Source organism: Abramis brama, assembly GCF_963993115.1.
Source record: "Abramis brama genome assembly, chromosome: 21".
NCBI classification, from domain to species: domain Eukaryota; kingdom Metazoa; phylum Chordata; class Actinopteri; order Cypriniformes; family Leuciscidae; genus Abramis; species Abramis brama.
Window position 1 is genome coordinate 27,143,529 of NC_139983.1, and position 16,144 is coordinate 27,159,672.

Consider the following 16,144-nt stretch of genomic DNA (forward strand, 5'->3'; position numbering starts at 1 on the left):
GACTGTACAATATTCCACTTATTACACTGCTACTTACCAAATAAATACATTTATTGGCCAGTGTTATTTTAGTTATCTATATACGATTATAGTTTTTATTAATATTTTTATATTGGTTTTTATTTTTAAATTTTAGTTTTAGTAATTCTAGAAGTTCAAATTATTTTATTTCGATTATTTGCCAAGGCAACACTTATAATTTACAGATTTTAAAACTCGAATATTCATCTTTATTTCAATTAACAGTAACAACACTGTCATGGACATAAAATATCGATTTTATTAGAAATGTTACATTTTTTTAAACATTATTTAGCTTTGCTAAGTATATAGCACTTTACAACAACATTAAAGTAGTATTAATGTACAACAGGCTATTACTACTACATTCATACCTTCATAGGAGTCAAAACAGGTCAATGTAGGTAATATAAATATGATTCATATTTATATTACCTACATTGACCTGTTTTGACTCCTATGAAGTGTTCATATAAAAAGAGAGAAACAGGATTGATTTATGAAAGAAATGAAAATAGCACCTGTAATTTGGTTCTTGTCAGGTTAGACTATAATCAAAATATTTTACATTTTCTATATTAATTTAAATTTATTTATTTAGTTTAATCAAGCGTTTGATGTAGTAAAACTGTGAACGGGTTAGAAGCAACTTCCGGGCCGAGAAGTATCTTAGCTCCGCCCCCTCTCGGCCGTGATCTCTCTTCCATCAGTTTAATTTCTACGGACAGAATCCTGCCACCCGGAAGTTTCCCATTGATGATGTTGGCGATTACAACGCGCTGATTTGCTCGTCATTGCGCCTCTGTCTAGCGTTCAGTGAACCGAGTGACAGAGGATGTGAGGCTGTCTGAATTCCCCATTCGGCTCCTTCAACATGCAGAAGAGAAGCGCGTGACTGTGAAGTGAAGTGAGGGGAGTGTGATTTCATCAGGATGCTCAGGCTGTTCGCGGCGCTGATGATTGTTGGGCTTCTGCTCGCCTGCTTCACTACCTGGCTGTTTGACAGTTATGACACCGCCTGGCACCCGAAGCGCAGTTTACACCAGTCCAAGAAGATCAGCCCACCGTTTCCCGGCGGGCAGCGGGACAATATATTTTGGTTTGTGCAGGTAAGCACTAAGCAGTGAATGAGAGAGGCCATGATAACGTGTCCCACTGTCATTAGGCTGTCAGTGAGCTGATCATGTGATCGATGGCTTTTATTTTGTGCTCTAACATAATAATTTATCCTTCGTTCAGGATTTTTGTGCGTAAAATTTACATTTATAGGTGATACAGTTTACAGTTAGGTGTTACAAAAATGAAATGAACAATTATTTGTAAAGGACACATAGCGCACAATTCCAGTGTAATCAATTATTTGATGTAGTATACTGATTTAATATTAATATTAACGTTTCTATTGTCATAAGAAATATTGGGTGGGCCTACAACTCTAGTCTTAAGATTTTCCTCTAATGAAAATTTAGAGGATTTTAAAAATAAAAATAAAATAAAAAAGTCTTTGGGATGTGCTGGAGTAGTCTTTACAGCTCGACTCTTGCATTGTCAATGCAAGATCTTGACCAAAAATGAATGCACCTCTTGATGGAAATAAACGTTGTGATCCCAACCGAGCCTGATGAATCTTGGCATTGACATCCTGGAATCATTCAGTGGAATGATGTGTCTTCCTACATTGTTGTTTAAGAAATGAAAAGCTACACACTCTATCAATTAGGGATAGAAGAACTGTTGCCAAACATATAACATGCTAGAAACATAATAATCACTGCAATAATGATCCAGTCATAGACACTTCAAGTCCCCCTGTAGTCAATAATAGTTTCGCTTAAAAATCATCTTTGATCACCAAAATGACATATTTAAAGGATTTTTCCTTGAATATTTTTTGGCCAAGCAGTGTATATTACATTATACATTCAGTATTTTTATTGTAATTGAATTACACAATTTCAGTAAAAACAATATGTTAATGCTGGGACACAACTTCAGCAAAAGGCATTTTATAATATTTAATTTATTTTAGAGTAAATTTGTTATATATTTCTTTAGAATAACTGTATTATTAATCTGTTAACAAACGGTTAGAGCTACAATTTTAGTTTATGTCTTTCACATATAAATCACTTGGGGGTTCTTTTGGCCCGTTGTACCTTGTCATAGAAAATAGTTCATAATTGGTTCTTCAAAGATGAGTAAGATATGACTCTTGGAATAGTTATTTTTAAAAGAACAATTTAATAGAATGAAACAGAAGGCTTAATTACTGTTGGTGTGTATTTTGATGAAACTAAATTTTAAAACATTTCTTTGTGTGTAGACTTTCATGATTTGTTAATGGTCACATCAATTTGTGTAATTTTTTTGTGTTATAAAATAGTATATTTATTTATATGAGAGAAAGAGAGAGACCATTTAGCATTTTTTTAGACATCCTGGAAACAAAAAGCATGTCACACTGATGTGTATGTACAGTGTGGATAAAGCCCTTATGTTATAGTTTGTATGGTAAAACATGAAACCTTCAGCTGTGTAATAACTCACACAGAAGAGATGCCTCCTCTAATATGCCAGTGACACTTGTTCTATAAATAGGCAAGTAAGTTTTATGTGTGAGATTTCCAACACCCACTGTTAACTACACACAGACCTGCATGAAACTCATTATGAACTGTTTTCCAACCGTGCTGATTTCTCTGTGTAGGTGTCCGACATCCATATCAGTCGTTTCCACGATCCGAGGCGCATTCCAGACTTCGAGAGGTTCTGTAGTGACACTATTGATGTGATAAAACCTGATCTTGTGCTGGCCACAGGTGAGCTAAAATATGTTATTTATACATAGAATTAGATTTTATATGCAACATAAAACATAAACACGCACGTGTCTTTTACTTTTTAACAGGTGACTTAACAGATGCGAAGACTGAGAATAAAATGGGCTCTCTTCAATATGAAGTGGAGTGGCAGGCCTACCACAACGTCCTTAAAAGATCACGAGTGCTGGAACGCACAAAATGGATTGACATTCGAGGAAACCATGGTGATTATTTTTTATGATTTATGATTAAGGATGAAGTTGTGAAAATATCAAGGTTTACCCTAACACTCCAACCTGATCTATTGGACCTGAACCTGAACAACGTAACTATTTTACAAGGCGGCGATTTTGTATGAATTCGTACGGTTAATTTCACATCATACGGTTTTTAGAAGAAAAGTAAGCATGAAAATCCACCCCTAAACACAACCCTCACTGGGGTGTAAGCCGATCTTACAAAAACAATTAATTTGAATTAGCTACCAATTCGACAAAATGTTAAAGGGATACTCCACTTTTTTTGGAAATAGGCTCATTTTACAACTCCCCCAGAGTTAAACAGTTGAGTTTTACCGTTTTCGAATCCATTCAGCCGAACTCCGGGTCTGGCGGTACCACTTTTAGCATAGCTTAGCATAGATCATTGAATCGGACAGGACCATTAGCATCTCTCTCAAAAAAATGACCAAAGAGTTTTGATATATTTCCTATTTAAAACTTGACTCTTCTGTAGTTACATCGTGTACTAAGACCGACGGAAAATGTAAAGTTGCGATTTTCTAGGCTGATATGGCTAGGAACTATACTCTCATTCCTGCGTAATAATCAAGAAACTTTGCTGCCGTACCATGGGTGCAGCAGGCGTAATGATATGAAGCTGCGCATGAAAATTGGATCTAATAGGTTAGGCAAACTTAGTCCCGGTCACGTTGGAAGTTACCGAGCTGGGGACTATTTTCAGGCGCTGCGTCATATCATTACGTCTTTGGTCATTTTTTTGAGAGAGATGCTAATGGTCTTGTCCAATTCAATGATCTATGCTAAGCTATGCTAAAAGTGGTACCGCCAGACCCGGAGTTCGGCTGAATGGATTCGAAAACGGTAAAACTCAACTGTTTAACTCTGGGGGAGTTGTAAAATGAGCCTATTTCCAAAAAAAGTGGAGTATCCCTTTAAATAGTTACGAATTGCCATGCGATTGTGTTGAATACTCTGCCTGTCTCCTATAGGTTAGTAAAACTGATAGTTTTGCCCCAAAATCACAGCTGGAGCCACAGCAAGAAAGGCCTTGTCCACACTAATACATTCTCGATTGAAAACGCATCTTTTTCTCTCCGTTTTGGCCTTCTGTCCACACACAGGGTCTGTTTACACAACACTGATTTCAACTAAAATGGAAAACTTATGTGACAACGCCATTTTGGCGGCCTGAAAACGAAAGCTTTTGAAAACGGGTTATCGATACCGTTATCGTCGCCATGTAAACTATGAAAACGCAAATTTGTGAGTACGGTGACATCATGCGCATGCAAATTACGTGTTCAGTCTTTAGGCGCATAGTGTTTCTTAACAAACTGACATCGCCAACTACTGGTCTGGCAGCAGAATACAGCGTTTTTAGTCATTTTCGTGGATCCGTGTGAACTGGTTCGTTTTAAAATCGTTTTATCATTGTTGTCGTCTGTTTTAGACTGTACATGTAATGGCCATTTTGAGTGCGACCTGGACTCAACAGAGAGTGGTGGTGGGACATTTTACTAATAAAATGATCGTGCCAGTAGAATAGCATGAGAACTTTATTATGTCTGCTCTCTCAGTATCACCTAGTGAGCTTTTATACATGCACAGTAATGTGATTTAATTGTTTTCAGATGTTTCAGTGTGGATGTGAAACTTTTGGAAAACGCTAGTGTGGATGGAGAGCATTTTGAATTTTCAAACGTATCCAGATTAAAGGGATAGTTCACCCAAAAAATTTTGTCATCATTTACTCACCCTCATGTTGTTCCAATACTGTATTTTCCATCAACTGTCTGGTTACCAACATTCTTTAAAATATCTTGTTTTGTGTTCAGCAGGACAAAGAAATTCATACACGTTTGGAGCAACTTGAGGGTTAGAAATGATTTTATTTTTTATTTTTTGGGTGAACTATCCCTTTAATATAGACGTAGCCGAATGGAGCTTACATACAGTTGCTATTTCAGTGGGATAGGAAAAATATTTTAACATTGCAAAAATGACCCAATTTTGCTTTGTTTTCTATTGTCAGTTGTGTCCAGATTTCATCTTAGACATGTCTGAAGGTTTGGGTGGGAGATCTAAATAAAGATCAGAATTAAGTTTCCTCTTCGCACGTCACTGTTTATCAGGGACAATAATTGTACATCTTTGTCCCAGTGTCTGTTGGCAATAAAACAATTAAAGCAAAGGCAGCTGGACACTATTATGTCACACTAATGACTTGAAATGAAGCCCAGCTCTATTAAACAGGATATTGCCTGCTTGTTGTGACACAAGAACAAACTTCTTCACCAGCCATCATGAGGCTGCTTATGGTCTTATTACTCTAGTTATCTTGATTTAAAGGGATAGTTTAGCCAAAAATGAAAATTCTGTCATCATTCAGACAGCCTTGTTTTAGTATATATTAATATTTTGGGTTCACTTTTGTTTTTATATTTTTCATTTTATGTTTTAATCATTTTTAATGGGTTTTTTTTAAATCTCATATTTTATTTTAGCGTTATTTCAATTATCGAAAATGATTTTTTGGGGGGTTTATAGGTTTACTTTTAATTAACAATAACAACACTGTTACTCAGCTATACTCTTCAAACCCATATGATATTTTATTTGTGTCTGTCATACACAAAAGGAGGCAGTATTTAGATGAATCTTCATTCTGCACTTTTCCATAAAACTGATTGTGATAATATACAATAAAATACTCATACACTGCTGAAACCGACTGAAATTTAAGTCTAAATTATACTGTAAGAATTATATTTCGCCATAGTTCTAATGACATATATCCCTTTAAGCTTCTTTTTACAACCAACCAGATGTGACACTTTTAAGTTTGCAAAGACAAGTCAATACTAAAACAGAAAATGCTATGCAGCACAGCAGAATCACAGCCAATCAAAATGCATGTTTAATATACAGTTAATGTTTCATCTGGTATAAGTATATAAATATTAAGATACAAAAATGGCATCAGCATCTCTAATGAACTCTCATAGCTCACATATCATTTTTCCCCTATTCCCATTATCCCATTTTCCCACAGGTCGTGTAACTGGTATTACATTACGAAAGCTGCCAGACATGTAATAAGAGCTCCATTATCAGTTATTTTGTCCCCACTCTTCTTACATTTCCAGGAAATCTTGACTAATATTCTATTCTTGTCTCCTCAGATGCCTTTAATATTATTTCTCTGGAGAGCGTGAACAATTATTACAGGTCTGTACAAATATGACAGATGCAGAACATAATGGCTATAAAGCTACACAAAGGTTCAGATATTAAAGTCGACATAAAAAAAAATCTGTTTACTTTTTTAATGCACGTTTAGTAGTAATGTGAAATTACTTTTCCAGTCAGACCAGTTATACAATATTTACACTGACTTGTCAACCGTTTTATTATATCCTTTCCTGAATACTTAGGAAGTACTCTGCCAATCAGAAAGTTGGATCCTTCCACTACATACACACAACCCCCTTTGGGAACTACTCGTTCATTTGTGCCGATGCCACTCTGACCCCTGGACCCAAACGGCCCTATAACTTCTTTGGGATTATCAATCAAGTAGGAGATATGTTCATTTTAGCTTTGCTTATGTAAATGTAGAGCTGCACGATTAATCGTTAAAAGTTTGCGATCCCGATTCAAACACCCATGCAATCTTATTCCTAAATGACAGCGATTCGGCTATGTCTATTAAACATTTGACAAGTACGATCACAGCAAACATCTGCCTTTGAGCCAGTGAGAGCAGTTGTCATGTATTGGTATGAAACCGCTTCACAAACAGTCTTTTAACCACACAGTATCATTATTTCTGTTACAAATATTCATATTATCACAGAATTACTGGAATAAAAGTTTATAGTTCTGATATAAACACTGATGTCCATGGAAGTGATCAAAATAGAGCATCACTTTTTGAAAGTAACATGGCGCTTCAACGACTGTATCAATTACATTGTTACGCCAGTAGGTGGCGACAAGTGACTGTTAAAAATATATTAGTCATTGAATCATTCATTCAAGAGGTTTGTTCAAAAATGCGGATTTATCCTGTAATGAAATGAGTAAGTAATGAATGTTTGAGTGAGTCATTGAATCATTCACACCGTTTTCTTTTTTATAGTTCATACAGATTAATACATTTTTTAAAATAAACTGCAGTAATTAACATTTTGTCGGAAACTCTAGTGCATTACATTATTTTGTTCAGTTGTCTGCTCGGAATCGGCAAAAAAATCGTGATTATCAAGTTATCCAGAATCGTGCAGCTCTATGTAAACGTGATGACGACTTTCTCTTTGGCCTGAAATATGAATGTTCCCCATAGACTCAGATGGACATATTGGCGACCTTTAGAGAGGAGAGCTTGAGCAGTAACAAGTCCATCTGGTTTGGACATTATACCACATCTACTGTCATCTCACCCTTCCCAGGAATCCGAGAGCTCATGAGGTTTGGAGAAATCTCACAGTAACTCTGTCATCCAGTTCGATTTTTTTTTTTTACTGATATCTGACACAAATCATATATACTTATGTTGCAGTATGCTTATAAATGGCAAAAATGTTTGAGATATATATTTTTTTAATATGATTTGGCTATTTTTCTTGACTAAGACTAAACAGCATAAGGTTGTCAAATATGATTACTGTTTACAGTTAAATGTTTTAATATATATTAAAGCTGCAGTCCGTAACTCCCCCATAGACATAAACAGAGAGAAGTAGCTCCGGCTACACTGTTCTTCTGCAAGACACATGCAGTTATGTTTATTAACTGCTAGAGCGCCAAAAGTTACGGACTGCAGCTTTAAATGAAATTTATTCCTGTGATGGTAAAGCTGAATTTTCAGCAGCCACAGTCTTGGCAGGACATTATTGTGTACACAGTACATAGTGTCTTTAGTAAATGCAAGCAAATGGGTAATTGCAGCCTATAAGTCCATTCTTTTCAGTGCAAACACATCGTATTCTGTTAAACCTTGGAATTTCATCCGTTGTGTTTTTTACAGTACAGCCGTAGCGTATTTGTGTGGGCATCTACACACACTAGGAGGCTTCATGCCAGTACTGCACAGTCGACATCAAGGAGGCACGATGGAGTTAGAGCTGGGAGACTGGATGGAGAACCGCAGGTAAGTTCACAAAGAACGAGGCCCGCACTCAAGGGAATGCCACACGATGTAAATATAGCTGTTGTGTGAACAAGTACAAGAACAACAGCTGATATATGAGAAAGATATTTTGTTGTGCCCTAACTCTTATTTAAAAAAAATAAAAAATAGTCACATGCAGTTCTCCCTTGGTTCAGGTACAGGATATTGGCTTTCGACCATGACCTGCTTAGTTTCTCTGATTTGACGTTTGAGGACTGGCCAGCTGTGCTGATCACCAATCCCAAAGACGCACAGTACCTTCACCCAGGAGTGGAGCCTCTGGGTCGTATCCGCAGTTCCACGCACATCAGGTGTCTCTGTGTGTGTCCTCTTGAACCTTCAAGAACCTTCACCAAATGTTGATTAGAGCTGCACGATAAAATGAGAATCACAATTTTTTTGTTTCAAATAGAGATCACGATTCTCCCATGTTTAATGTTAAATGTTAAAGGGTTAGTTCACCCAAAAATTTAAATTTTGTCATTAATTACTCTCATGTTGTTTCAAACCCGTAAGACTTTCGTTCATCTTCAGAACACAAATGAAGATATTCTTGATGAAATCTGAGAGCTTTCTGTCCCTCCATTGACAGCTACGCAACAACCACTTTGACTCTTCAAAAAGGTCATAAAGAGATAAAGTAAAAGTAATCCATATGAATCGAGCGGTTTAGTCCAATCATCGCTTTATATGATGAACAGATTGAATTTAGGCTTTTATTCACATATAAACATTCAACAACCAATGAGGTTCTTTCACGTGTTACGCAGAACGTTTGAGCTTCTGTTTATGTTTGATGATTTTTTTTTATGAACGAAAGACTTACAGTACGGGTTTGGAGCGACATGTGGGTGAGTAAATGATGACGATTTTTAATTTTTGGGTGAACTTTGAATGAATGATTCAATAACAAATATGTTTTTTAACGTCACTTGTCGCCACCTACTGGCGTAACGGTGTAATTGATACAATTGCTATTTGAATCGCCAAGTTACTTTCAGGTTACTTACTTTTGAATGTTGCAGTGTGATTTGGTCCTTGGTTTCTTAGAGCGAATTCAGGCGAATTGTTGTCATTATGAGATTGCGTATGTGTTTTGAATCAAGATTACGATCTTTTAACGATTAATCATGCAGCTCTAAACTTATGAAGCATTATTGTCTCTCATCTAAACCTCACATTGTCTTGTCCCGTCATACTAAAAATGCCACATTTTGAAGATGCACTTCTTGTTGCTGAATGTGCCATGTGTCGGGTTCTGTAGGGTCCTGGCTTTTTCTGAATCTCCGATCACAGCCGTGTATGTGAGTGTGGATGAAGTTTCACTGGGAAAAGCGGTCAGCGCTGGGGATCCTTTATATGTGCTGCTCTGGGATCCAACTCTCTACGCTACTGGACTGCACACTATCAGAGTAAAAGTGGAGGTAGGTAATGATTAGGTAATCAACCCTAAGTATGAAACTTTAGGGTGTAACCATTCCCTCAAACCACGCGACTTGAGGAAAGTTTTTATTTTTCTTAACAACTGGACAATCAAATTCTGTCTGGTTGATGATAAATTGAACAAAAATTCCCATAGACTTTTTAAAGGGAGGAATATCTGGAGACAGAATATTATACAGATAGACTTAAGCAACCACTTAGAAAACACACAATAGCAACATGCTTAAAACCACACAGAAAACCTTAGCAACTGCATAGTAACACCCTGGCAACCACCCAGAACATCATAGGAACCTCAAAACAACATGCTTAAACCACTCAGAAACTTCAATCACATAGTAACGCTCTGGTAACCACCCAAAATATCCCAAGCAACTGCAAAGCAACATGCTTAAACCACTTAAAACCTTAGCAACCGCATAGCAACGCCGTGGCAACCACCCAAAATATCCCAGCAACTGCAAAGCAATATGCTTAAACCACTTAAAACCTTAGCAACCGCATAGAAATACCCTGGCAATCAACAAGAACACCCTAGCAACCTAAAGCAATATGCTTAAACCACTCAGAACCTAAGCAACCATATAGCAGTGCCCTGGCAACAACCCAGTACACTTTAGCAACATGCTTAAACCATTCAGAACCTTAGCAACCATATAGCAGTGCCCTGGCAACAACCCAGTACACTTTAGCAACATGCTTAAACCATTCAGAACCTTAGCAACGCCCTGGCAACCAACAAGAACACCCTAGCATCCGCAAATAAAGGTTTATAATTATAATAATAAACTGATACATTCTAAAATAATGGCTGCCTTAAAAAACTCACGCTGGGGGGTCAGCTAGAATGTTTAAATGTTTAAGGTTAAATGTGGAACTGCTGGTATTTTAAGAGAATGGCCCAGTGGGAGCTTTTCTCACCTCTTCTCTGTCACCTTGTTCCAGGACTCGGCAGGTCGCTCAAAAGTGCAAGAGCAGCACTTCACCCTGGAGGAGGACCTCACCCCCAGCTTTGGCTTCATGCAGTCCTTCATCCTCCTCACAGACCACTACATACTGGTAGGAAAATGCAACAAAGTCATGGTGTGGTACTGAAAAATTAATCACATCATACACAAATGAGTGTTTATTTCACTCATTCTTTAAATGATCAAAGCTTTAAAAGTGTCATAATTCACATTTTTGGAGATGGATTTTCATAGATTAAGTTTGAAAGTCTGGATCTGGGACAAGAGTACAACAATAAAGGTACTGTTAATGAATATTAAATGCATCTCTGTGTTCCCACAGGCACGGATTGCCTTTATGGCAATAGTATTACTAAACCTTGGTGGACTTGTACTCTTCAGATTTATGCCTGTATCTTCAACAAGAGGTATTTCAGTTGCTTTAACATATAACAAATCTTCTGTCCTGTCTTCATAGTGCCAAAGCATAACTGACATTTCACGCTATAAACTCTTCTAATTTATCAGGGCTGTCTTCTCAAGCGTGGATCTCCCTGCATCTTGTCAGTAAGAGCAACGTGTTCTTCTACTCTCTGCTGCTGTTCAACCTGTGTACAGCATTAGGTAAGTCATTGCCTGGCACCACTTTTACAGTTTTGCACATTGATGGAACATAATGACTTAAACTACCACTGTAGAAGGTTTGTGATCGTTATTATACAGAAAGAGAGAAGTATTTTTTTTCATTCAACCATTCAGAAGAGAGAATGAATTATAGATAATGGCATAATTGTTATATTATAGATAACGGCCTCTTAGATTTATAAATGCCTATAACTAACCCTTGACCTGCAAATTGTGAAAGTGCCAATTACACTTACACTTGTTTTTTTAAGTGGTTGAGCATTGTAAGCAACAACAGATATATTTTCTTCAACATTATCTTTATTGATTTAAGAAATAAATCAACACTAAAGAAAAAGAAAAAGAAAAATATATAAATGCATGTCAAAACATTGGTACAATAATATCATGACATGTGAGTGATGTTAAACCAGGTTACACAGAAAATAGACTATTTTGATCAGGTTCCATACTTTGAAAAAATTGACAATTCCTGTGACCCATTGTTTAAAATTAGGGCTTATAAAATCAATAGAACTGTAAACTTCAAATTAAATTGAAATGTATACTGGTCATTTTTGACCCAAAACATAACAGGTGTAATTTTTTTTTAAACAGTTCACAAATAAAAAATAAATATTTTGTCATAATTTACTCATCCTTGTGTTATTCTAAATTTGTGTGAGTATTTCATCTGTGGAACACAACATTAGATATTGTTTTTATAAAAACAAAAGTGTTTTTGCCTATACAATGAAAGTCAATGGGGTCCAAAAAACCTTCAAGCCCCATTGACTTTCATTGTATGGACAAAAAAAACAAAAAACACAGATGTGATTTTCTTCAAAATATCTTGTGTTCCACAGAAGACAGTAAGTCATGAAGGTTTGGAAGGATGTGAGGGTGAGTAAATGAAGACAGAATTTTAATTTTGGGGCAGACTATTCTTTTAAGCAGTCAGATCCACAGATGTGTTTTTCAGGTGTCACTTTTATTGTGAATTCGGAAGAAACAATGAATAATCATGCTAAATATAATTATGTAGCCCTACTTGGTTTGCTAAAGAGTTCAGTGAAGACATGTCAGGATGAACTCAGTTGCAACGTGTCCTTGCAATTACTGTAAAGAAGGAACATTGTGCTTTGTCTGCTGGTTTTTCAGGTCCGTGGTTCATTGGGGAAATCATAGATGGACACAATGGAGCCTGCTTTGCCTTTGGCGTGTTTGTGGATGGGCATTTCCTTGAAGGCAGTCTGAGTTATGGCGTGGGAGTCATGCAGGTAATTCAGGATTTAGAGTTGGGAACCTAGAATCTGTTCTTTTCTGAAATAACCGGAACCGTAAAAGATTTGAAATAGAATTGACTGTATAATGCTGAATGTCACAGAATAGGACTGTATAATTAATATATGAAATCACTATACGAGGACATGAAAACATAAACTTATGTTTACATAAACATAAACTTAACTAGCTTTTCACCATTTTGTTTGGTAAAATGAATGAGAGGCCTTGCTGTATTGTGAATACAATCACAGCTGAAGGGCATTGTTAGGCACAACACAAAGTACCTTATTGCTTTAAAAAAGGGTAACCACAAATTACAAATATGGAAGCCGATAATATATGTATTAATATGTTGCTCTTTTTGAAGCAAAATCATTCAATTCCATCCTTCAACCCGAAAAATAGTCCCTGACAATGACAGTAAACGGCAAGAGAATCTCTTTATAAACTTTTTGAAGCGTCAAAGTGGTAGTTGCTTAACTGTAAATGGAAGGACAGAAAGCTCTTCATTTGTGTTTTGAAGATGAACGAAAGTCTTAGAACGAAAGAGTTGAACCCTTAAACTCTTAGCATGAGGAAACGTTTATTTTCCCAACTCCAACCAGAAACTTTCTTACAATTCCCAACCCTAACTATAACGGGTGAGTCATAACATGCCGTCTGTCATCCACAGGTGCTTTTCTTCAATATGCCTCTCACTTATTACCTCAGCTGGAGTCTTCACCACAGGTGTCGTGGCACCAACTTCCGCTCACAAATCTGCCGGCCGGGCTGCCGCTGGAGGACTCTGGCCGTGCACTTCGGCATGCTGGTCCTCATGATCTGGCAAGCCTATTCTTGCTACTTCCTGCTGGAGACCTACGGGCCACTGGCCTTCTTCCTGTCTCCCGTACGTACCTGGGCCTTTCTCATGGGCCTGCTGTTGGTGTACAAAGCATGGTGGGGAACTCCTCCTCCTTTCAAGACCAACCGGCCATTGTGACGCTGACAGTTGAAGAGGGGCCTTCACCTGTATCATTGTGGCAGACATTGTTTTGTGCCAAGCTCTTCCCTCCTTTCACCTCTGTCTTCACGGTCATCAAATTGCCAATTGTTCCCTTTCCATGTTAGTATATAGAAAATAGCCTTTAGTTAATATACAAATCCGTTGTGTGGAGCGATGATGGAGCCGTTTAAAACCTTTGACACGTTGGTAGTTTTCATTGCCAGTTCCCACCATTGTGAACCCAAGCAGTGTTGAAGTCTTAACAGACGTGTGTGGTTAAGCATAGCTATTACTTTGATAATCTGCACATTATGTTCTCGTCAAATTATGTTTGTTTTTATGTGTGAGGAGCAATCAAGAAAGGAATAAGCCTGCCTGATATTCTTAATGATTCTGCATGAAACTGCCACTACACAGAGAGGTCATTTAATATGGATCTTCTCAAATGTTTTTAAAGCATATATCACACTGTAAAGAGGGGAAGATATCTCTTTCTCAATTTTCTTACACCTGTACACAATAATATGTAACGGTCAATTTATGTGACGAAGCTGGCTATTATCGCAAATTGTTTCAGACAGAATTGTCATACACCACTCCACCAATGAAAATAATTTAGCCAAAGCATCAAGCTTAGCATGTCACCAAGCAACAAACAGATTGGAACTGTGTATGTGAGCATAATGGGACGCTGTTCAGCCAATCAGAACTATAATGACCAGCATTATCCCCACTTATTACATGGCTACTTACCAAAATACCCACATTTTATTATGCTAGGAAAAACTGTACCGTCACGAGGGGCATGAAATTGCCTGGAATAATGTTAAATTGTGTAGTTTAGTGGTCATTATACAAAAATATTTGACATTGAATGCCAACATTGACCAGAAAACGTCAGAATTATAGGGTTAGTTCAGCCAAAAATGAATATTCTATCAATTACTCCCCCTTATATTGTTCCAAACCTGTAAGACCTTTGTTTATCTTCGAAACACTAATGAAGATGTTTTTACAGAAGCTCAACAATACTTAACGTACATTGGTTCTCAGTTTGAGCTTCCATTGTACATATTTGATGTACTTTGATCGATGTTTATATGTGAATACAAGTGTAAATTACATCTGTTCATATAAAGCGATGGTGATTCATATGGATTTCTTTTACAATGTCCTTTTGAACCTTTTAAAGCATGAAGGTTTTTGTGGAATGGCCTTTGAACGGAGGGACAGAAATCTTTCAGGAATCATTACAAATATCGTCATTTGTGTTTCAATGATAAACAAAAGTCTTGTGGGTTTTGGGTTTGACAGAATTTAAATTTCTGAGTACATTTTTTCTAAATAAGTTTTGGTATGTAACTCAAAGTAAGCCTCTTCACTGCCAAAATATAATCCACCATCTGCAGTGGAAGATCTTGATTTTTATATACAATTTACTCAAACCTATTAAACATTTAAATGCATATTCCAAAAAAAGACTGTTCTCTCAAAAGGAAGAAACCACTATATTTATATAGATGAGCATGAATGTAGAACGTGTTCGTACAATGCACAATGGTTCGTAGTCACAGTTAATAATTAATACACTAATGGCCACTTAATAATACACATCTAAACACATGCCAGACATTTTGGCCTGCTAAAGGGCACGTGGCCATGTAGAATAAAACACTGAACACATGGAAACAATCAAATGTGCACAATTCTGTTACATGTTTATTAGAGAAATGTTAAGCAGCTCTTTTATAGTTGGTTTTGCACAGTTGCAAACCACACAAACAACCTAAGGACAATGGCCATTTTGCCCCCATAATGCACTTGACAAGTGACAGAAAGAGCTGTGACAAGAGTTTCTGGTGGATTCAGTGTTTTGTCAGGTCACTCAAGGTCTCTGTTCTCTCTCAGGAAAGTAAAGACTTGAACAATAGGCTGCTCTAGTTTGTCTTTCAATGACCTGAATGTTATTTTGAAAGAGTTTTGTTGCAGTTTTAAGGCACATTATAGTGAGAATGAACATTTTTAGAAGATTCAACATTTACTCAGTACATGTAAATCTAGATTTGTGGTGAACCAATAGGACTTTGAATGTCTGATGAAGAAATATCTGCTTATATGTGATTTGGTTTTAATTACTGTATTGAATTTTGAACTTATTTTAATGTATGCATCCACATTGATATTGTAATGTATATTCCTTCCAGTTGTTATGCACTGTTTTTATGGGCATTCTCTGTTTCTGTGATCATGTGATTTTTGTAGTTTCACTGATGTTGGAAAGTGCTGTTCACAAAAATATATATTTTCAGTGAAAGATTAATACATATTTACTTCTACACATTTTCTTTATTCAGATTTGCAGCTGATATGGTTGTTTTTCGACATGAAAATGACCTCAATTTATTTGTCACATTTCTGCAATCATCTTGCATTGGAATTGATTTATCTGGCTGTATTCATGTACTGTACAACAAAGTAAAGGGGTTTCATATTGTGATTTTCATATTTTGTGGCGTCTTTTTCGTGTAAATGTATCAGAGTTTGTAATCTTGTTGTCTTAAAAAATATATATATATATAAAAAAATATATATATATATAT

General features: G+C 36.6%; 1 protein-coding gene across 1 annotated transcript; it reads left to right on the top strand.

The window, feature by feature from the left end:
• The first annotated feature begins 776 nt into the window (after positions 1-776).
• On the top strand, positions 777-16,047 carry tmem62 (transmembrane protein 62). The gene is made up of 14 exons (XM_084096497.1): positions 777-1,130; positions 2,729-2,840; positions 2,930-3,067; positions 6,268-6,313; positions 6,520-6,661; positions 7,431-7,555; positions 8,115-8,237; positions 8,414-8,569; positions 9,523-9,682; positions 10,647-10,760; positions 10,992-11,076; positions 11,177-11,272; positions 12,434-12,552; positions 13,233-16,047. The coding sequence occupies exons 1-14, from the start codon at positions 954-956 to the stop codon at positions 13,539-13,541; spliced, it is 1,902 nt and encodes a 633-aa protein (XP_083952623.1). The 5' UTR covers positions 777-953; the 3' UTR covers positions 13,542-16,047.
• Positions 16,048-16,144: the final 97 nt, after the last annotated feature.